The sequence below is a fragment of the Pezoporus occidentalis genome, unplaced genomic scaffold (assembly GCF_034315485.1).
Source record: "Pezoporus occidentalis ecotype Australia unplaced genomic scaffold, CSIRO_AGI_Poc_V1 ctg212, whole genome shotgun sequence".
NCBI classification, from domain to species: Eukaryota; Metazoa; Chordata; class Aves; order Psittaciformes; family Psittacidae; genus Pezoporus; species Pezoporus occidentalis.
Genome location: NW_026913987.1, coordinates 240,672 through 263,336, shown reverse-complemented (window position 1 = coordinate 263,336; position 22,665 = coordinate 240,672). Strand labels below are relative to the sequence as shown.

The following is a 22,665-nucleotide window of genomic DNA, read 5'->3' as shown; positions in this document are numbered from 1 at the left end:
ACACAGAATTGCACTGAAAGTAACCTTTCCTCTGAGCAAATCTTACTGGAAAAGTAAAACTAAACAAACTAAGCTGAGATAATATTTACATAGGACCTCAGAAATGCAAAGAGCAGAAGTACAAACCTCCATCAGGTGTACAGTTTAGAAGAGGATCAGCTATAAGCCTCTCATAACACATCTAGAGATCTGATGGCCTCACCTCAAATTTGAGAAACTCAGGTTACTTGTGACTTACTGTCCAAAAGCTACCAAAAAGCATTCAGAAAGCTACTAAAAAGCTGTACGTTTCCAGCACAGACATCAAGAAAACTTTAGTCAAATTACTTTTGCCCTAATCAATGCCAACAAGCACGCTGCAATGTTTTAAATAAAAGAGCAAATATTAAACTAGAAAACAAACTTCCTATTTTTCTTCTGTTCCTTCTCAACACACATTCTGCTCTCTAAGCCAAGATTCACTACCTCTGAGAAAAACAACAAAAATACATCACTGAAGAGAAGTAAGAGACCGAGCCAGAAAGAGAAGAGTGACTACAACAACCTCCTAATGGAGCTAAAGAGAAAGAAAAAATAAGAAAGAAAAGTAAAAGCTTTTGCCAGGATCACCACCAAAAAATTAACTTCTATCAGTTTCAATGCTTCAACTATGAAAGCAACTACCCCCTCCCCCCCAAATGTGTTACTTTAAAGACACTGATTTTTAAATAGGTAATTTAGCAAACCTGATAAGTAAATGGGGCAGATGCCTTTGGGAAACACTCAAAAGATTTTAGAAAGAAGAATGTCAATCAAGTTCTAAGGTAGAAAATCAACAGTATCTTCCTGAACTTTTAAACAATTTCAGCTGTGGAAGATCACAGCTATCAATGGAATGGAAATGACTTTTAACTGTTTGAAACCACTGAAAATCTGACTGCTGGAGAAGGCAAACCAGGCAGCACAACTTGGCTCTGCTTCTCAAGGTCTACACAAATTAGACTTCATCAAGTTCAAGTATTAATCCAAAAGTACACTTTTTGCATACAGAATCAATACGCTCGTGATGCTCCTTTCATGTGTGGGATCAAAGGTTTGGGCAAAAAACACTAAGAAGACCCAACTGGAGAACAGCCCCACCAAGCTGGCTGTCCAACCCTGCTGTGCTGGCTTGCCATGGGGCTGATGATGAATATGTCACCGACCCCACTTCAGTCCTGACCAGAGAGATCCTTTAAAGCCAGTCTCCCTGTATGCCTTACCCTACTGAGTTTTGGCTTGTAGCTCTGCAGCATGGGAGCATACGACCTGGATACCATTCAGAAGAAACAGAAGAGGCATTTAGTGAGTGCATCTAGCACCCAACAGCAGCTAACGCATTCAACCCACAGGGCCTACCTAGAGCTGGCCTAATTAATGTAAAAGACCACCAAACACACAGGGCAGATGTAGGGTCCTCAGCACTGCCTTCTGTAGACCCACTTTTCTAGGCCACATTTATTGCTGATGCAGACAGAGCTGACTTAAACTATTTTTCCTTTCTTTGATACTTTTAACCTAAATAAAACCTACTACTAAACATTAAGAACTAAGAATACATCTTAATATGGACTATACCAACTGGAACTGCTTCCCACTCCTGAACCAGGGACAGAAATACTCCAAACATTGTTTATATGCCTCACCTACTAACCAAATCAAGTCCTTCCCCAAACCTGACACAAGAGAGAAGCCAACCACTGCAGCATTTTTTAAAATGAAGCCCAGGCTGTTCAGGAGGAGGCAAGAGCAAGCTTCTCAGCAGGGATTTCTAACAGGCAGTACCCACTGGAAAAATATTTGTGAGGGACTGCTCACCTGTGTATCCCAAGTTGCAGCTGCCACTGATAGATGCCGATGCCACAGAGAGCCAGCTGGTCCATCTGGCTGCAAGGGAGACCATGTGTTCACGCACTCCAGTTCAAGTTGGAACTTCAAAGGTTACTCAAAACACCAACAGACCAGTTCACAGAAAGAGCTGCCTGGCTGGTAATAAGCTAGCCTAGATCTGAACCAAGCTTTTGGGCAGCCTTAAATAACCTAATCCTCTTTTTTTTTTTGCTTTCCATACTCCAAATGAAGTCCTCAACTGCCCCAGATGAGCTAACAAAGAGACAAAAAGCTTCAACAGATTAGAGGTAACAAAGCAACAGATTAGAGGAAACAATCTTCTCAACTTCCTCAACAGCTGCCAAGTCCAGCTGAGCTGACAAAGACCAAAAAGCATTACCTCAATGCTCAAAGGCAGCTGATTCAGTGTCAGATTAAATTGCAGGTACTGTATACTAACTTCTAAAGGTTCAGTTGTTTAAATTATACAGTGTAAATCAGTACTGGAAACAGGGTAAGTTTCTGGTTCTCCTGATTAAAAACTTTCAAGCAACTGAGTGTAAACATGGTCTGCCTAATTGCAGGAAAGCTGAAAGAAGTCACTTAAAAGCAGCACCTCACCTTCCAGTAACCTCCCAGCTCCATGCCCAGCTGCTTCTGCATGACATCTAAAAATACTTAAGGCAAGTAAGGAGACTAAAATATTAAAACAAACAAAAAAATGAATAATGGGTATACTGCCCACGCATGTACCCCTGGTGCTCCAAGGTCCTTGCTATTAGTCCTAGGAGGATAAAAACCTCTTAACTCTGCATGTATGATAAGAGGAGCCCTCCTCCACGAACTGCAGTGCAGCAATGATGCCAGAATCAAGTTGTGTTACAGCTCAAGGCACCAACATGTCTTAACACAGTGCCAAGTAAAGCCACTTCAATGCAGTGTCTTCATGTCCCATTAGGGATTGCAAACCCTATGTTTAGGGGCATGGAAAGAAACTGAGAAAGAAACTCTCATAAATCACGAGAATTAGCACGGCTATATCTAGAATTTCCTACAACACCCACTTTTTCCAGGGGAGATCTGTGGTCTTCTGAGGACTCAATTAAATGCCAGTTTATTCACTACAAACAGACATAACTCTGCCACTGCACCAGCTGCCAGCTAAAGAAATCTTCTCCTGACATACATCTTACAGATTCTTTAAATATACATCTTTATAGTGTTGCCTTTAACGTTGGTGCCAAGTATGCTGTCTGCCAGCACAGTAGTAACTAGGCTTGCAACAGTGGGGAGCAAGAGGGTGAAGCATTACTAAAAATATTAACAATTAGGAGTTTCCTGCAACACCAGCAGAGCACTGGTGAACTGCTGCAGAAATGCACAGGATGCTTTTCTTCTCTTCGCCATGCTTGTCTTCTTGATTAGGCAGTATAAGACACCAAGACAAGCTCTGCTACCACTGTGACTCCCTGTAAGACACCAAGAACTGCTGCAGAGCCAACAGTTTATAGTATTCCCCACAGAAAAAAATCATTGCAAAGCTCTTTTCTTTGACAGAACCAAAACCCTCTCACTTTTTAGCATCCAGGCTCTGACTTTTCCCACTGCCTTCATTAGGTATATATGCAACCCCCTGCGCCACTGATCCTAAAACATCTCATGTTCACCACAGGAATGACAGACACCTTTGACTGCTGCAAACTGCCCTAATCTCCCAAGTGCAAAACAATCTAGCCTTTCTAGATGTACCCATGTTTTTCATAAGCAGAACTGCAAATGGAGTCTCGTTGACTCATTTCTATCAGAATGAACTCATACTCATCTCACAAATGGGAAAATGAAGGGGAAAATAAAAGTTTTCTTCCTACTTTTATTTTCCCATTGGAACAGAGGGGTGTAACAGACAGCAAACATTTGTCCCTGTCATTTTGTGCTCTTATTGACCGAAGTCTGTCATGCCACCTAAATGATAAAACCCGTATCAAGCCTGTAATTAGTAGAAAAGATAGTAGAAAACAACTTATAATAGACTGGGGTTTTCCTAAAGATATTGATATGGTGAGGAAAATCTTTAATTGTTAAATAGCCTAGATCTTAAATGCTGATGTTATTTTATAATCTGTACCCTAAAACACTTTTAAAAATAATCTAAGTCTTACCCAGCATTTGAACTTAAAGGAGGGAAAACTTGCACCATGACTTCCAGGGAACTCCGAGTTTGGTTCAGGTTTCTGAGCATACTTAATGACCTAAACGTGAGCAAAATACCACTTGTCTTACAAAGCTGGATGTAATTGCAAGAAAATATACTGACTCCTTTTGAACTCAGAAGAATCTTTGTTTTTCCTGACAAGACACTGGTAAATATTTTATCTCCTGCTGTACAGGGTCTGCTTAGTATTGCAGGCTGCCTAAAGCACTAAAAATGTTTTGAAATGTCATCCCACTAAGCATGACTGTGCAGAGAGTAGAAAGCATAAAAAGAAAGAATAATCCTGGCTACATGACGTAAGAGTATGGTGCACCCTAGCTAACAAACACTGCAAGCCCGCTTTTAACAGTGCGTTAGCCAACCAGAATGCAGAAGATAACATTCCTTTCCTAGTGGCAAATCCATCCAGGGATCTGACAACATATAATGCAAACTAAAATTGAGCTCATATTGCCAAGGATCTGCTGTTTGCCTCAGCTGAGACAGAGGTACTTAATCATGTGTACAACAGATGATGTTATTTTCAAAGGCCTTCTTAAAAAAAAGCCAAGCCCCTCCCCCCCCCCCCAAAAAAAAAACAGTACTTGTAATATAGATTTTGCTGTCTTCCCAGTCAACAGACCCTTAACTACTCTGACCATATCTCAGCCTACTTCACACGTTCAGCCCCAGAGAGCCAGGTCCTGACTGCCTCCAAGATGACTTAGCAGAAGACAGCTTATGGAGCACTGCTGGAGACTAGCAAACAGAAACTATTCAAATTTAATCAGAAATTGTTATTTTTACATGATCAGTATGACAGAAGTTGAGGGTAGGAAGAAACTGTGTTTGCATTAACCTCCTGTAATAGTTACAGTGCTGGGAATGGATTCAGAAGCAAGTCTGACTGATGGAGCACGAACCTGCTGGTTTAGACCAAATACATAGAAGACAATTGTCAGCACTGCAAAACAGCCCAGAAGTCATATTGCTGACTGCTCTCAAGAAGGGATTGTGCTGCAATTAATACAGCAAAGAAAAAATAAAATAAAACTAAAACCAAAACCAAACTACAAAACGAAACCCAAATCAAAAACCACTTGGGATTTCATTTCAATAGTCAACAAAAACTGTAAATGTATTTAACTAGATTTTAGCCCTTACATTCAGACTATGTAGAGAAGAGACAGGCCTGTACAGGGTGGGCCTGAAGAGAGAGCAGCAACACTGCCATGTTTAGACAAGCTCCAGATACAAGATCAGATATGTCGGTACCTTTATTTAACATGCTATGTATTTCAGCCAGGGCACAGCACCAAATCTGTCATTATCTAACTTCTACAAACACTTCTAAGCACACTAAAATTCTGCTTGTAAAAATCCACAGCTGAGTCTATGCTACAAACCATACATAAATCAGACTTTATCATGACTGCCATTAAATAGACACAAAAATAACAACGCAGAAAAAATGCAGACTTCCAGTTTTTGTTGGGTTTTGTGTTGGGTTTTTTGTTTACGCAAACTAGCTCAAATCCTGCAATTGTGAATCCAGCAGGGAGCTCTGAAAAATACATTTAACAGATTTTAAAAGGAGAAAAAAAAACCCAGACACTACAGTTTCAATCAATAGCAGCAAGTTTAAATGAAGACCCTCCGCACCATTTTGAACAGGGCAGCTGGGCACAGGCAGTGGGGACAAATTCAGGGTCAGTTAAGAGTCAGATAAAGGCATGGAATGCTTCTTCATCACTGAAAACCAAATTCAATAAAAGTCAGAGCCAAAGCAGGAAATAGTAACAACCTACATGCAGCTTTCTGCATGTTCCTAACATGAAAAAACAAACCTATTTTCTAAATGCAGTCCTTATGAAGATCTTGCAAATTACATTTCTTTTATTCTGCGCATAATATTCAGCACTAATTACACATTCATTCAACACATTTCCATAAGTCTATTAACCAGCCATAACACTACCTAAAAAACATATAATAAAGAAGCATCATTTTAAGCAGAACTCTGCACGTAATTTTAACAGCAACTTGAACATCACCACCAGCATTTCCAGGCCAGGCTCCCCTTTTGGATAAGCATTTTCCAAACAGATTCCCTGTCTCTAGGCATCTCCAGGCATTCACTATGGCTGATTGACTATAGTCCTGTACTGTTTACCCACTGACATTATAAGACATCCAAGAAGAATCAATACCCATGCAAAGCACTTCCTGCTCAGGCAGCTTCAACACAGCTTTATCTTGCTCCATCTTCTGTTAATCCCTTTAAGCGTGACCTCCCCTCAAGATGTTGCAGCAGAAGTGTCACGGATAAAAATGTAAAATTCCTTTGGGACATGTCTTTTAACATCAAAGTTGACAAAAAAATAAAAAACAAAGTACTCTGCATACTCAGCTTCTAAGCAAAATAAATGACAGTATTCTCTTCCATCATTATGGCAGACTGAAAAGTACTAACTTTACGGTCTGCCATATGCCTTTTCAGCAAGGGGACACCACTGCAATCATGCACATTAACTTAAAAAGACCTAAAACCACCACCAGATTTTCAAGTCTTAAAAAAACCCAAACAAAACTGAAATGGAAGTTATAGAATTAAGCTCCGCTTTAACTGTGCTCCCTTTGAAAAATCCTACCCAAAATCTTAAAAAGAGAAACTTCAATTATATGCCATGAAAAAAAAAATAAATTTTGAGGGTTTCACTGCAAATGATGATTTTGCAGTATTTTTAGAAACTAAAGCACGTGATATTTAAACATTTTTAATATATTTCAAAAGGGGGATTGATGGGAGCTATAAATCAAGTTGGGGTTGTTGAGTCTGGAAAAGAGAAGCTGTGTGAAGACCTCATAGCAGCCTTCCAGTATCTGAAGGGGGCCTACAAGGATGCTGGAGAGGGACTCTTCAGGAGGGACTGTAGCAATAGGACAAGGGGTGATGGGTTCAAATTGAAACAGGGGAAGTTTAGGTTAGATATAAGGAAGAAGTTCTTTACTGTGAGGGTGGTAAGACACTGGCACAGGGTGCCCAAGGAAGTTGTGAATGCTCCATCCCTGGCAATGTTCAAGGCCAGGCTGGACAGAGTCTTTGGTGACATGGTTTAGTGGGAGGTTTCCCTGCCCATGGCTGGGGGGTTGGAACTGTATGATCTTAAGGCCCTTTCCAACCCTAACTATTCTATTGAGTCTATGATTGTATGAATTTACTAATCAAATAAACATTAGATGAAGACTCATCTTCTTTACCCCCCACTACATAGTAAAATAAAAGAAAAAGGCAGTTTTCAGTGTGTAGTTCCTCACAGACAGGGCACCTGAGGGATTTCCTATAGGGATGCACAGTTCTATGGAATGACAACAATGATCAATCTTGGTATTTGTCATACCACCACACCCAGAATTCTGCAAACTACACCCAGAGTACACTGTCTCAAAAGTCTGATTTAATACACAAGATCATTTTCTTTTACCATGACAAGATAGAGAAACATAAATTAGAGGGGTGGGGGTGGGAGACAGGGAAACAGCAGCACAGTATCAAAACTGCATGGACATGATCTAGCTAAACCTCAAGGTTTTGGATTTAAAAATCTAAAAAACATCTTGGAAAGAGATGTCATCAGGAATATCCTGAAGGTACCAGAGATTTCAGGCGAGGTAAAATATCAAGAACACTGAGAAATGGATAAAAGCAAGTGGGAGGCCAATGCTGAGCCTCCTCCGTAGCACTCAAAGGTTCCACAGTCATCCTGAAGCAGGACAAACAGGTAACAGGACTCAGCAGCAGTCTGAGGCTCATCCAATGAAGCTAATGGAATAAATCAGGAAACAGAAGACAGGATAATCTAAAGCATTTGGCAGATCTGGAATATAGTCTTAGCAGCTAATACCTGTGTGGCTGGGAGACTCAAGGAATGTAGATGCAAAAGTAGATATAGTGGAAATCAAATGTCCAGTTTAAGGCATTTAAGAGCATTTCACCAAGCCATTCCCAAATTAGACACCCTTATGGGTCTTGGGTTTCCAACTGTCCACTAAACAGAACACAAGACATCACCCTATGGAGGCTCTGCTGCCATAATAATCATTAAGCAAGATCCTGCTCAATTTTCAACAGTGGTCTTGCTTGAAACCTAATTCAACAAGGATGGAGGAGAGAAAAGGGAACATCAAAATAGTGCACACTGTACCCCAAATGGAGCAACTTATCTGCAGGTTTCTTACTGTTTTGGGAGTGTCAGCTTAAATGCAAAATGCAACTTTTGGAACTAGATGATATTAAGGTCCTTTGCAACCCTAACTATTCTCTGATTCTATTTGCCCATGTACACAGTAGCAGGGATGAACAGCACCTATCTCCCCAACTATGCTGTCAAAATCCAGTGGTTTAACACTTTGAACATACAAGTAAAAAAACGACACCACTCTGTACATATCTTCTTAACAACTAGAAATGAACTTTTTTTTTTTTTTAATAAGATCTACTAAAACCCCTAAATCTGTTACCAGACAGAAGAAAATGTCTATTTTGGTGGAGGCCACAAGTTCTGACAGCTTATGAACTCTCCTGTCTTACGACACAATCCCATTTTTAAACAGCTGGGGGAAAAAGAGGGAAGAAAACTGAAAATAAAAGTACCTCTTGCTGCCAGCTATTCTATAACCATTTACTACAAAGATTTTCATGGCTGAAGCAGTGGCTGAGGGCAGGGGCAGAGCTTGAACCCTGCACTAAATGAACACAGCAGCTCCTTTACCCTCAAAATTCATTTCCACAGTTTCTTTGTCCTAAAAAGAGGATTAGCAATTTTTAAAATAACTTTGGGGACTTTCATGTTCTGGGAAATAAATAAAAAAATAAAATTAAAAAAAATTAGACTTTCCTTTCAAGTTAATAAGAAGAGCATCTGTTCTGCATTCCCAGTGAAGCAACTTTTTCGACTGCACAACCATTAAAGTCAAGGAGCCGTAACTCAGACCAACAACCCAATTGCAGAAACTCCAGACAGTATGGATGAGGCAGGCTTTTTCAAGAACTTAATTTCTTGACTGCACAATAATACCAGGGTGGTTCTTCTCCTCAACCTTGATATTTGGCTCTGTATTTTTACAGCCGAGAAACTAGCTGCAAGAATTTCAATAGTCATTAGTGGAACAGATCCAGGAGGGCTCAGCAGGCAGCCGCTGTTCATTCCTTCATGGGAAGCTTCACTCCCAGCGCACACCTCCCGCAGCCGGTGGGAGCAATGCAGGAGGTGGCACACCTGGCTGCAGCAGGAAACTGGAACCGCTGAGATCTCCCTGCAGGCAAATTTACCCACCCCCAACCCAGCCTTTGCAGCTATCCAACAAACAGGGGAAAAAAAAAATAATAGAAAAACCATATATGCTCCTCCAGTGCAAGGGGTAATAGTTCCAACATGTAGCTATACACTGTTACAGCCTGGGGCCTAGACCTTTAATCAGTGTAAGCTATTATACATTCAGCCATGGCTCCAGCAGAACCATGTCAACCAGCAGTACAAATTTAGCTGCAGGGGCACAATCCCTTCATCTCAGGAACTTAAGAGGAAATACAGTGCCCAGTTTGCTTATGTGGCCAGCTCTCCCATACAAGTACATACTCTCCTGTGCTCCTGCGGTCAGCTGCAGTGTTCAGCCCAAGGGCCAGGCCGCTGCCACAGGACTCCCTGCACAGCCCCAACCCAAGATGGGAGAGATGAGCTTGGGAGAGGATGCTGCATCGCTGGCCACATCTCTCTGCTAAGATCCCCCATAAGAAACCGCCCACAAAGGGTGTAAGAACTGAGTTCAGGGTCATCTTCCCCCTTTCTCAGAGTGCAGCCAGCACAGGGCATGCTGCTGGACAACAGCAGTAAAGTCTAGAGAAAAAAATAACACACATGAGGGTAAAATCTGGTGGTATTTTCACCCACTGGTTTTAGGGGACATAACTCCCTCCTTTGCCTTAATGAGTCAGCTCTCTGTTGTTCTGTACCTCGGAGAACCTTTCATTTATTTCTGCAGCGTCCACAGGTTAATTTCAAACTGCGTTTTGTATGGGTTTCCTCTTTTACAACTTCAGATTTCTTAAGCAATTTTGACTTTAAACCCCTCTTCCTTCAAAATGTCTTCTTACACCCCTTGCAATGGTTTTTGCACTGTACTCTCCACTTTTTCCTTCCTTTCCATCTTACTCTTTCCTTCTACTACTCCATTCACTTTTTCCTTCCTTTCCATCTTACTCTTTCCTTCTACTACTCCATTCACTTCAGTTTTTACACAAAAATATTTTTTTCAGCATTTTGAAGACATAAGTGAAATTCAAATCACAAGCATAGGGCCAGTGGCAGGATATCTCTGTGGTATCTCTGCAAATCTCATTCTGAAATACATCAATGTTTGTGGAGTGACAACCGATACACGCTGAACAGGTAAAATCCCATTTGGAGGCTTCTTCAGGCTTCCTATCCCCATTCCTTCCCCACCCCCAATGTTTGGTACAGTAACTTTCACCCTGCACCAAGCTCAAGGCCCATAAGGACTGCTAAAGTAGAAGAATCTCATGAATGTAAATATTTGCTCAGGGTAGAGTTACCAAGAGAGAATTTCTTCTCAGAGCCTGCAAGCTGAAAAAGAAAGAATAAAAAGAGGCCAAAAGTTTAAGAAAACAGAAGCCCAGTTTTAAATTCATTCATTATAGTCAGACACCTGCCTGCTTTTCAGAAGTCTAAAGTAAACAGAAGAAAACTCTGACATCCAAGCAATATTCAGATGTCTCCCTGCCTTCAAAAAAATACTTGGCTCTTTGGACTTTTAGAAATCACATTCTTTAACATGAAGGCTGGTAGCCTCCCAGAATTTCCAACCAGACAGCCACAATGATGTGTACAGCTGTGCAAGCTCATGCGTACACTGTACCCAAACGCTCTGTTCAAAGGACAGAGGTTGGACTTCCAACAACAGGCTAACAAATAACCAGACTCCAAAGTGTCAGTGGTTTAGCCTTTCACATTAATTCACCAGCTCAATGAATCATAGAATAGTTAGGGTTGGAAAGGACCTTAAGATCATCCAGTTCCAACCCCCCTGACATGGGCAGGGACACCTCACACTAAACCATGCCACTCAAGGCTCTGTCCAACCAGGCCTTGAACACTCACAGGGATAGAGTATTCACAACTTCCTTAGGCAACCCATTCCAGTGCCTCACCACCCTAACAGGAAAGAATTTCTTCCTTATATCCAATCTAAACTTCCCTGTTTCAGTTTTAACCCGCTACCCCTTGTCCTGTCACTACAGTCCCTAATGAAGAATCTCTCCCCAGCATCCCTATAGGCCCCCTCCAGATACTTCAAGGCTGCTCTGAGGTCTCCACGCAGCCTTCTCCAGTCTGAACAGCCTCAACTTTCTCAGCCTATCTTGATACAGGAGGTGCTCAGTCCCCTGATCAGCCTCATGGCCCCCTCTGGACTTGTTCCAACAGTTCCATGTCCTTTTTATGTTGAGGACACCACAACTGCACACAATCCTCCAGGTGAGGTCTCACAAGAGCAGAGTAGAGGGGCAGGATCACCTCCTTCAACCTGCTGGTCACGCTCCTTTTGATGCAGCCCAGGATACGGTTGGCTTTCTGAGCTGTGAGCACACGCTGCCGGCTCATGTTAAGTTTTGCATCGACCAACACCCTCAAGTCCTTCTCCATAGGGCTGCTCTGAATCTCTTGTCTGCCCAACCTGCAGATGTGCCTGGGATTGCACCAACCCATGTGTAGGACCTTACACTTGTTACAGTTAAACTTCATGAGGTTGGCATCAGCCCACCTCACAAGCGTGTCGAGGTCCCTCTGGATGGCATTCCTTCCCTCCAGCGTATCAACCAAACCACGCAGCTTGGTGTCATCGGCAAACTTGCTGTGGGTGCACTCAATCCCACTGCCCATGTCACTGACAAAGATGTTGAACAAGACCGGTCCCAACACCAATCCCTGAGGGACACCACTCGTTACTGTCTCCAGCTGGACATTGAGCCATTGACCATAACTCTTTGCGTGTGGCCATCCAGCCAGTTCTTTATCCACCCAGTGGTCCATCCATCAAATTGATGTCTCTCCAATTTAGAGACAAGGGTGTCGTGTGGGACAGTGTCCAATGCTTTGCACAAGTTCAGGTAGATGACATCAACTGCTCTGCCCCTGTCCATCAGTTCTGTAGCCCCATCATAGAAGGCCACCAAATTGGTCAGGCAGGATTTCCCCTTAGTGAAGCCATGCTGGCTGTTACCAACCACCTTGTTGTTTTTCATGTGCCTTAGCATGCCTTCCAGGAGAATCTGCTCCAAGATTTTGCCAGGCACAGAGGTGAGACTGACTGCTCTGTAATTCCCCAGGTCATCCATTTTCCCCTTCTTGAAAATGGGGGTTGTATTTCCCTGTTTCCAGTCATTGGTAACTTTACCTGACTGCCATGATTTTTCAAATATGATGGCCAGTTGCTTAGGAACTTCATTAGCCAGCTCCTTCAGGACCCACAGATGGATTTCATCAGGTCCCATGGACTTGTGCATGTTCAGGTTTTTAAGATGGTCTCGAACCAGACCCTTTCCTACAGTGGGCCCAAGGTCTTCATTCTCACAGTCCCTGTGTCTGCCTTCCAAGACTCGGGTGGTGTGGTTAGAGCACTTGCCAGTGAAGACCAAGGCAAAGAAGTCATTGAGAACCTCAGCCTTCTCCCTAAATTAACTTCGACCACAGTCGAAGACTGTCAAAGAGCCATGGTTTTTTAGAGTTCAGAACTGTCATCGTTTAGGCCCAGCCAGTAACTCAGAACCACAAAGCCACTCGCTTACTCTCTCCTTTGTCCGCCCACCGCTCATGGGAGGATGGGGAGGAGAACTGAAAGAATGTAAATCCCACACGTTGAGATAAGAACAGTCCAGCAACTAAGGTATAATACAAAACCACTACTACTATCACCAAGAATAATGATAAGGAAAATAACAAGGGGAGAGAATATAGAACTAAAAGGGGAAAAGAAAACAATAAAACAGTGATCTGGGTCTTCCAGGTAACTCCCCCCAGCTTCTATGCTGGGCATGATGTGCTGTGGTATGGAATACCCCTTTGGCTAGTTTGGGTTGGGTGTCCCGTCTCTGCTTTCCCCCAGCTTCCCATGCCCCTCCTCACTGGCAGAGCATGAGACTGAAAAGTCCTTGATCAGGGTAAGCGCTACTGAGCAACAACTAAAACATCAGTGTGTTATCAGCACTGTTCTCAGACTGAAGTTGAGAACACAGCACTGCACCCGCTACTAAGGAGAAAAATAACTGTTACAGCTGAACTCAGAACACTTATCTATCCCTTATTCTATAGCATTCATGTCATGCTCAGATCCCACATTTTTCAATAAACCATTGCTTTTTGTCTCATATATATATATGTATCCACATACACAAAGGGAGAGGTATCATTCCTTAGTCCATGGACCATCCCTATAACGTTCTCTGAATTCATCCAGTCCATGTTGTCAGGCTCCACCTGTTGTAACAGTCTCTCAGGGCATGAGAGACAGTGTGTAGTGTTGGACTGTTGCCTGCTGATGACACCGCTGAACTCGGTCTGGTCACTGCTGAGCTCATCTGGTTTCATCAAGGTTCTGTGGTGGGGTGATGATCTGAGGGAAGTCAGGGTCTGTCAATGGTGACCTGAGGACAGTTCTGTTGCTGCTGGCTTTCCAATGATTTTATTCTCTATTGATGATCATGACAGCACGTATCTTGTTTTCAAAACCCAGAGTGGCAGAGATAGGCATCAAGTTAAGGGGCTACAGAAGTGTTATATAGCAGGCAATAGCATACAATTAAGTTCATTGGCTGTTTTCCCCCAAAATTAAATCCCCTTGAGGTACACACCAGACTTCCCCATCTTCCTGCATTACCCACCAAGTAGATCCAAGTCCCTGAGCAAAAGCAATCCCACAAGTGGGCTTGCCTTTACCTGAAGCAGGAATAACTGAGACTGTTTTCCCAACAAATTCTTTATGCGCACCACAGGAACTTTATCCTCCTCTACAGTATGTAAAAGTTGTGACTAGACTGGGCCAGCCCTGTTGACAGATCTCCTCATGTTGACCAACCAAGTGGCTTTTGGTAAATGTGTATCCCAATGCTTGAAAGTCCTACCACCCATTTCTCTCAGTGTAGTTTTTAACAGCCCATTGTACCATTCGATTTTCCCAGAGGCTGGTGCATGGTAGGGGATGTGATAAACCCACTCAATACCATGCTCTTTGGCCCAAGTGTCTATAAGGTTGTTTCAGAAATGAGTCCCATTCTCCGACTCTGTTCTTTATGGGGTGCCATGTTGCCACAAGACTTGTTTCTCAAGGCCCAGGATAGGATTCAGAGTAGTGGCATGGGGCACAGTGTGTATTTCTAGCCATCCAGTGCTTGCTTCCATCATGGTAAGCACATGGCGCTTGCCTTGGTGGGTTGGTGGGAGTATGATATAGTCAACCTGTCAGGCCTCTCCATATTTGTACTTCAGCCATCGCCCTCCACACCAGAGAGGCTTTAACCATTTGGCTTGCTTAACTGCAGCACGTTTCACGTTTCTGCTTTGACGGCCTGAAGTGTCATGGCCACCCCGGACTAAAAATAATTCACCCTTATGTTGCCAATCTAAATCCATCTGAGCCACTTCAATCTTAGCAGCTTGATCCACATGTTGGTGGTTCTGATGTTCATTGGTGTCCCTACTCTTGGATACATGAGCATCTACATGGCGTATCTCCAGCACCAGGTTCTGCACCCAGGCAGTGATTATCTTGCCACAGTGCAGCAGCCCAGATGGGTTTACCTCTGCATTGCCAGTTGCTCTGCTTCCATTGCTACAACCACCCCCATAGGGCATTTGCCACCATCCATGAGTCAGTATAGGGATAAAGTACTGGCCATTTTTCTCATTCAGCAATGTTCAAGGCCAGCTGAGTGTCTTTCACCTCAGCAAACTGACTCAATTCACCCTCTCCTTCAACAGTTTCTGCAACTTGTTGTAGGGGACTCCATACAGCCACCTTCTATCACCAGTGCTTTGCCACATCATGGCAGGACCCATCAGTAAACAAGGCATATTGCTTTTCACTGTCTGGGAGTTGGTTGTACAGTGGGGCCTCCTCAGCATGTCACCTCCCCCTCTGGTGACATTCTAAGTCTTTGCCTTCAGATCAGTCCATGATCACTTCCAAGATTCCTAGACGACTGGGATTTCCTACTCAAGCTCGTAGTGTGATCAGTGCGGACCACTTATTCCATGTAGCATCAGCTGCATGATCATAGAATCATAGAATAGTTAGGGTTGGGAAGGACCTTAAAATCATCTAGTTCCAACCCCCCTGCCATGGGCAGGGATACCTCACACTAAACCATGCCACTCAAGGCTCTGTCCAACCCGGCCTTGAATACCACCAGGGATGGAGCATTCACAACCTCCCTGGGCAACCCATTCCAGTGCCTCACTGGAATTACTGAGGCATTCCAGTGCCTCAGTAAAGAATTTCTTCCTTATATCCAATCTAAACTTCCCCTGTTTAAGTTTTAACGCATTATCCCTTGTCCTGTCACTACAGTCCCTAAGGAATAGTCCCTCTCCAGCATCCCTATAGACCCCCATCAGATACTGGAAGGCTGCTATGAGGTTTTCATGCAGCTTTCTTTTCTCAATGCTGAACAGCCCCAACTTTCTCAGCCTACCTTCACACGGCAGGTACGCCAGTCCCCTGATCATCCTCATGGCCCTCCTCTGGACTTGTTCCAACAGTTCCATGTCCTTTTTATGTTGAGGACACCAGAACTGCACACAATATTCCAAATGAGGTCCCACAAGAGCAGAGAAGAGGAGCAGGATCACCTCCTTTGACCTGCTGGTCACGCTCCTTTTGATGCAGCCCAGGATACAGACTGTTATCATCAATGCCAGTGATATCATCATTGACAGTTGTTTTCCTTTTCAAGTCACGCATCCATTCAACCAGAAGTGGGGTGGGTTTTCCATCCCACTTTCTCCTGTCTTCTCCATGATCCCTCAAGTAAAACCATAGGGTGGCCCATGGTGTGTACCTCTTATATCTTTGGGTCAGGTGTCCTGTCTCTGCTTCCTCCCAGCTTCTTGTGCCTCTTTTCACTGGCAGAGCATGAGAGACTAAGAAGTCCTTGATCAGGGTAAGCACTACTGAGCAATAACTAAACCATCAGTGTCTTATCAGCATTGTTCTCAGACTAAAGTTGGAAACACAGCACTGCACCAGCTACTAAGAAGGACAAAAATAACTGTTACAGCCAAACCCTGGACAAGAACCAAAACAGTAATCATATTAAGAGGAGAACACAGACAAAGGGAGAAATGTATCCTGATGACAACTGAAGGGTTATTCAGGTAGCCTAGCTTTGAGGTAGAAACCTTGAGCCTCTGTTATTGGAGCTTCTGAAGATGGCTGATGAAATCACCTCTCTGAACCCACCAAGGACCCTGCAGGGAATCCTGCAAGAGAGGACTGAGGTTATACTACGTAAACAACCTCCTCTTCCCAGCCTTCCGGCCCAGCTCCCCACCAAGCCCTCCCACAGCAGTCACATCACTTTCTGTCCCATACCAGGGTCTTAAGCCTAGCTAAACAATAAGAGAAGAGCAACCCAGAAAACAAGGAAGTGGGTAATACCAATAAACTCTGAAATACAATTGCATTTCACATAAAGGTGAAAATAGCAAAGAAAGTCAGCAACACCAGAGGAAAGAGCAGGGAGAACAGCATTCTGAGAACAGTATGAAGGCAACACGCTTGAAATAGCACCATTTAAACTCAGTAACTTAACCCTGAGAAGACAGGTCACAACTGCACACCTTGGTATTGCTCAGACATACATGGTGACTACTGCCAGAAAAAGCAGTAGCCATATCAATGAGGAAACAGAGGTGCACGTCAGGCTGTCATTCCATTTAGCACTGCAGGAGAAGACACCATGAGCTAGCACTTCTCTGTGCTGGCCAGGACAGTATTTGCCCGGTATCAAGGTATAGCAAGCATGCAGTACTTCAGTACCAAAAACTCCTAATGACAGCTAAACCAGATAAACAGTGAAAAGCTACAAAGTGTGAAATCAAATTCAAAGACCCATAAAATTTTAAGATAGTGCCAAGCATTAGATGTAAATATAGTTATACTAAATCTCGCTTTTAGGAGCTGGCTGGGGAACAGGAGGGGGGAGATAGTGGGAGGGGCAAAAAGTTCCACTGGAAGCACTTTCCAGTGTACTTCCACTATTGTTCCACCGACAAAGGCCTTCTCAAATTTCACTACTCATAACCTCCAAACCAGCTGAAGTGCGGTGCTTGTGACTGACTGCCTTCCAATTACTGTATGCTCCACTGAACACAACATTGATCTGCAAACATCTCTTCCCAATTTCACATAAATTTTCACGGTGGAGGTCTGGGGTCCTGTGCCTGGGGGACTGGGCTCCGTACTCAGTGAGTTCACAGGAGCTAGTAGAGGACAAGAAAATTAAGAAACCTGAGAGCTGGTGGTGAGCACACAGTGTGACCTGAGAGCTGCCGCATCATGGAAGAAACTAGCTCAGGACCTCAGTGATACTCCCTCATATTTTTTCTCTCTCTCGTTTGTACCTTAGTCCACCTCATCTCAGGCTATCCCAAATTCTCTGTTTCCGCATCCAAAAAATATACAAAGATGTTGGTTTTGGTTGGGTTTTTTTTTTTTTTTTTAACTTGAAAGGAACTTCCAATTCGTTCAGAGAATTTGGAACAAGAGACTTTTTACCAGTGGTATCAATATTCATCATTATGTAAAAATGATAAACCAATGGCTGTCAGGAAACGTTCATTTTCACATTAAACTTTGGTAGCACCAACACAAACAAATACCGCAGTAGTTATTGCTACTTTTAATCTGCCACACTATTTACTCAAACAAGTTAATATCTAGACAATCAGCTCAGACCTCTAACACAGTATCTGTATCCAGTCCTGAGAGCTACTTTGTTTTTATCACTCACCTTTTTTAAATGGTTTCGAATTCTGCAAGTTTTCAGTATTTAGTAAATGAAAAATATTTTAAATGGTTACAAAATAGCTTGAAGAAGAAAATTAATCTTACTCAGAAGTATCTTATAGGTGCATACCTTTAGTAGAAACCAGTGTATAGTCTTAGCAGAAACAAAGCATTAACTACATCATTGTTACATTTGCACTCTCTGAGCTTTCAATCCTCACACAGCCCACTAGGTCCCATTCACTAACCACAGCAGGATCATCTGCACCAATATTATTGATGTCTGATAACCTTAACAAGACCCCTAGAACAAAAGAAGGTAGAAACAATTTGGGAAAAAAACATGTATTCATTATTATTGAGCTAGGTCAGCAGGAAAGCTCCACTCAGGAACATCCAGTGCACACTGAGGCAGACGCTTTACAGACACACAAGAAGACAAAGCTGTTCCAAAGACCTCTTACAGAAGTTAGTTCATTTTTCATCTGAAACCAGTGGGAAGCACGTGGCTTTTACATAGCATGTCAGAGGGCAGCAGTCCCCATATCATCCCATCTCACAGTTTGAAAACAAGACTTCCCCAAAATCAAACCCATAGCAACCTAATCAGGGAGCTCAGAGCAGGAAACCCTTGGGATGCTTTGAAAAACTCAACCACAAAGCCTGTCCTGAAAACATGCAATGCAAACAATGCACAAATAAAAAATTATCACCTTGGATTCTGACTTCTGAAGTCTTTCCCTCAGAGTGGCCCAGGGTTTTGGCAACCTGCTTCCACTGCTACTGACCCAAGACAGTCTTCCTCATTCTGGATCACACTATGGAAGCCCATCCCACACAGAAAGCAAGCCATGAGGACCATCACCACTCCATTTATGATTCCATTCTTTTTGTTGGTTTGAACATATCATCCTCTCTTGCATCCCTGAGACACTTCAAATAAGCTTCCAAATCCCAATCTCCTCACACATTACCACCTCAATCAATGTTTGGAGCTTCAGAGATATCCATAGGAACTCTGCAGGTCAGTATTTGCCATGGCATACTACGCTCGACTAGATTTCCTTGATGAAAGGCAACTGAGTATCAACTTTTTCTTCCCTGTCTCTGTGGAAGATACCTATTAACAGCTTGCATCTGCACATTTGGCAGCTCCTTTGGGAAGAAAGTCCCGACTTCATTTTCATCAAGAGTTTTAGACATAATTTAAATGCAAAGAGCTGCACCAAAAGGGACTGGACAATGGCAATTCCAGCTCCATTCAAGAACTGAGTCAGGACTACACAAGCAGAACACATCTGATCAAAGTCACAGGAGCAAGCAAGCTTAAGTCTCTACAGCATTCCATGAGATCACCAGAGTCCAGGTGCTGTAACTCTGAGCACAGAAATAACTCATTGAAGACAACCACAATCAACAAAACTACATATTCACACATGCCGTGGAATATCTATAGTACCTATCCACAAGGATCTGACGTGAGAGTCCCAGCTCCTTTTAACAGGTTGCTAACACAGGTATTTCAGCTCCTGCAGTGTCCAACCCATGTGGGAGGACCCATCTCCAAATTTAATGTACTGAAGATTGGTACCTGTGTAGCTCAGGAGATGCCAGAAGTCAGACTGGCTGAATATTCCTGGACCCAGTGCAGATGGGGAACCTCAACAGGCCTGCAGCTCGCTGGAATCTTTTCTTCGGTTGATCTGCCTTTACCTACCTCAGAAGTGGGCCAAAAACTTTCAGTTTTTTGAGTATTTATTTCTTCAAAGGAAGGAATTCCTTTAAACTTAACCTCATTGTTATAATTTTTCTCTAGTTTTACTAAAGAAGTAGATATACAATATAAAGAACTAGGTCATAAATGCGCTAAATCAAGAACAAACCCAGCTTGCTTGTTTCATGGTATGATTATAGACACAGCTCTGCTACTTTGTATAACCGAAGTATTGTAACAGCACTGTGAAAACCAGCTTTATATTAAATATATATTTGTTATAAAACATACATGAATAATTTTATCAATATCCCATTTACATTCTGCACACTTCTCTGCTTGGGCAACAAACCCAATTCTGGTCATTAACAATTGCCAGCAGTCTCTTTACTGCTTGCTGCTGCTGCAGATCAGGCACTGCAAGAAGCGGTTAGTCCCAGACTCTTGTAAACTGTAGAGCCATTTTCCTTTGTGTTAAAATTCCCTAAAGCTTGCAAGGGAGCTAAGGTAGAGTATATCCCTTTAACACATTTTAACCACTCAATATTTGGAATGGAAAATGTGACTTAGGTACCGAGGTTTAAAAAACAGCTACAATGTATGCAGCCAATTTTCTAAACATGAATCTCATAAGGGTTTTCAGGGTGGGTTTTTTTTCCTTTCCTTTTTTTTTTTTTTTTTGCACGAGAATGTAAGGCTTACAAGAGGCAGCCAGCTAAATGCAACGGACCATTATGGCTCAGAGGTTTCCAATTTGCAACTAGAAATGGTTTACACTACAAGTACTAACAGCTCCAAAAGGTATTTAAAAAGGCAAGAGTGGAGAAAAACTCAGCATAAGTGCCTAAATATGGATTGGCAGAAAATAAATTCAATCTATGCAGTTAATGCTAGTCTCACTAAAGTAAGCACGTAACAAAACTGGTTTTATGTGGCTTTAGGAGAACTAAAAATATATTTACACATACAGCACTATTATTTGCACATATAGTACTATTACACATATAGTACTATATTTACTCAAACATGCAACCTCTGAGCATTGTCAGCCACGCAGGGACAAGGCTGCTCGGTGCCTGCAGACATCCACCAGGTTTGAAGGGAAACACCGCAGGAGTACTTCACCTCCACCTAGCAGGACCGGGGCAGCAGCACTTGCCAGTCCCAGCTTCAAAGCTCGGGCCTGAAGAGGGGCTGGTCGGGCTCCCACGGACAATGGGTTCGCCTCAGACGCACAGCAGCCCGCGGCGGAGGGCGGGGAGGGGAGAACAAAATCAACACCAAGAAAAGTTCAGCGTGCCTCCGGACCTGTCCAGGCTGCTCCGGGGCAGGCCGGACCTCCGCCCCGGGGCAGTCCGACCCCCGCGTTCCTGGGTGCCGCCGCTCCGGGCCAGGCACAGCACCCGGCGAGGGGAGCGGGCAGAGGAAGGCCCCACCGCCGAGGCAGCGCCCGCCGGCCGGACAGGGCATGGCAGCGACCGGTGTGGGCGCACTGCTCGACAGGGCAGCGCTGCCCCTCCAGGCCTTGCACACCTGGAGCGGAGCCGGCCCAGGGAGCGGCCTCCTCCGCGCCCACCAGGGTGACCCCGCAGACTTCACCCCACCGAGACCCCCACCCGCCCCACTCCCCAGCCCGGGCTCCCCGCGGCCCCTGCCCGCCCCAGCCTCCGCTGAGGAAAAGACCTGGCGGGCAAGCCCGGGGCGCCCACGGAAACCTCTGCCCAAGGGTGCTGGGGCAGATCCCCGGGCGGGCAGCGGGGCCCGGCACGGAGGGCGCAGCCTTACCCTCCGGCTCCATGTGCTCCCGCCGCCGCTCTCCGGCGCTGCCTAAGCTGCTGCGAGTCGGGCCGGGCGGCGAGCCGGGCAGAGCGGTTACAAAGGCAGCCGCCGGGAGAGGGGGGTGGGCTTCCTCTCCCTCCCACTGCAGCTGCAAAGCGCCATGAGGCGCCGCGAGCGGGACAAGGCGCCCCCAAAGGCGGTGGAGGCGGGAGCCGCCCGCCTCGGGCCGGCCCAGTGAGACCGGCCGCGGGGGCCACGCTGGCTGCCGGGATATGTGCCGCTCCCGGCCCAGGAGGAGAAGCCCGCCCGACCCTGCAGCTCGGTACGGCCGGAAGGCGGGGGCCGCGCTGCAGGCCTCGGCGGCGCGGAAGACCCCTGGCCCCCGCCTCCTTCCCGCCCAGGGCACCGGGCGCCTGCGGTGCGAGGAGCGCCCACCCGCGTGCGCGGGCCCCGCGGGCGGCGCTGCTGAAAGGTCCCGCTGAAGCGAGCTAGTCCCGAGCGGGCGGAGGCCGCGTCCCGCTCCCTTCAGGGGAGCCCTTTGGGCTCTGCCGGGGCCCGGGCCGCAGCCCTTGCGCACATCGGAGCTCCGAGGCTCCCTGGTTCCTTGCTCAGTTTGTCCCCCAGGCAAAAGTCCAAAATCGTGGCAAAGGCAAAAGAAGGGGAAGTCTCCGGGCTCCCGCAGCAGCAGCTGCTGCCTTTGGAGCCGAAAGCTCGGTGCAGCTGCTGGATCCGGCTGGGAACGGCGTGTCCTGCAGGCACTGTCCGAGCAACGCAGACGCGAGCCCTGGTGTTTCGTCCCCTCAGACACAGACAACCTGTGCCCTCTCCCAGAAACCCACGCCAACACACAGGGCGTCTTGGGCAGCAGCAGCCGAGGCGGTGCGCCCCGGCTCCCTGCTCTCTGCCCTGGAGAGGGAGCAGGACTGGCCGGGAGCGAGGAGGACGACGCTCGCTTTGGCGGGCAGCAGGCCATGAGCAGGGCGCTGGTGAAGTGCCCCTGCTGCAGCCGGAGTGAAACCGGTCTCTTATGAGAGGTCCATGTCAGAGGAGAATT

General features: G+C 45.0%; 1 protein-coding gene across 5 annotated transcripts in view; it reads right to left on the bottom strand.

The window, feature by feature from the left end:
- FGD3 (FYVE, RhoGEF and PH domain containing 3) overlaps positions 1-21,981 on the bottom strand; it is a 120,430-nt gene extending 98,449 nt beyond the window's left edge. For 4 of the 5 annotated variants that reach the window (XR_009965024.1, XM_062619600.1, XM_062619603.1 and 1 more), the window contains exon 1: positions 21,618-21,981. Coding sequence is in view for 4 of the 5 variants with exons in the window: in XM_062619600.1 (XP_062475584.1) it covers positions 21,618-21,630 (13 nt within the window). In the remaining variant the exon portion in view is untranslated. The remainder of the gene's footprint in view (positions 1-21,617) is intronic. The other variant, XM_062619599.1, reaches the window with a different exon arrangement.
- Between the last annotated feature and the right edge of the window lie 684 nt (positions 21,982-22,665).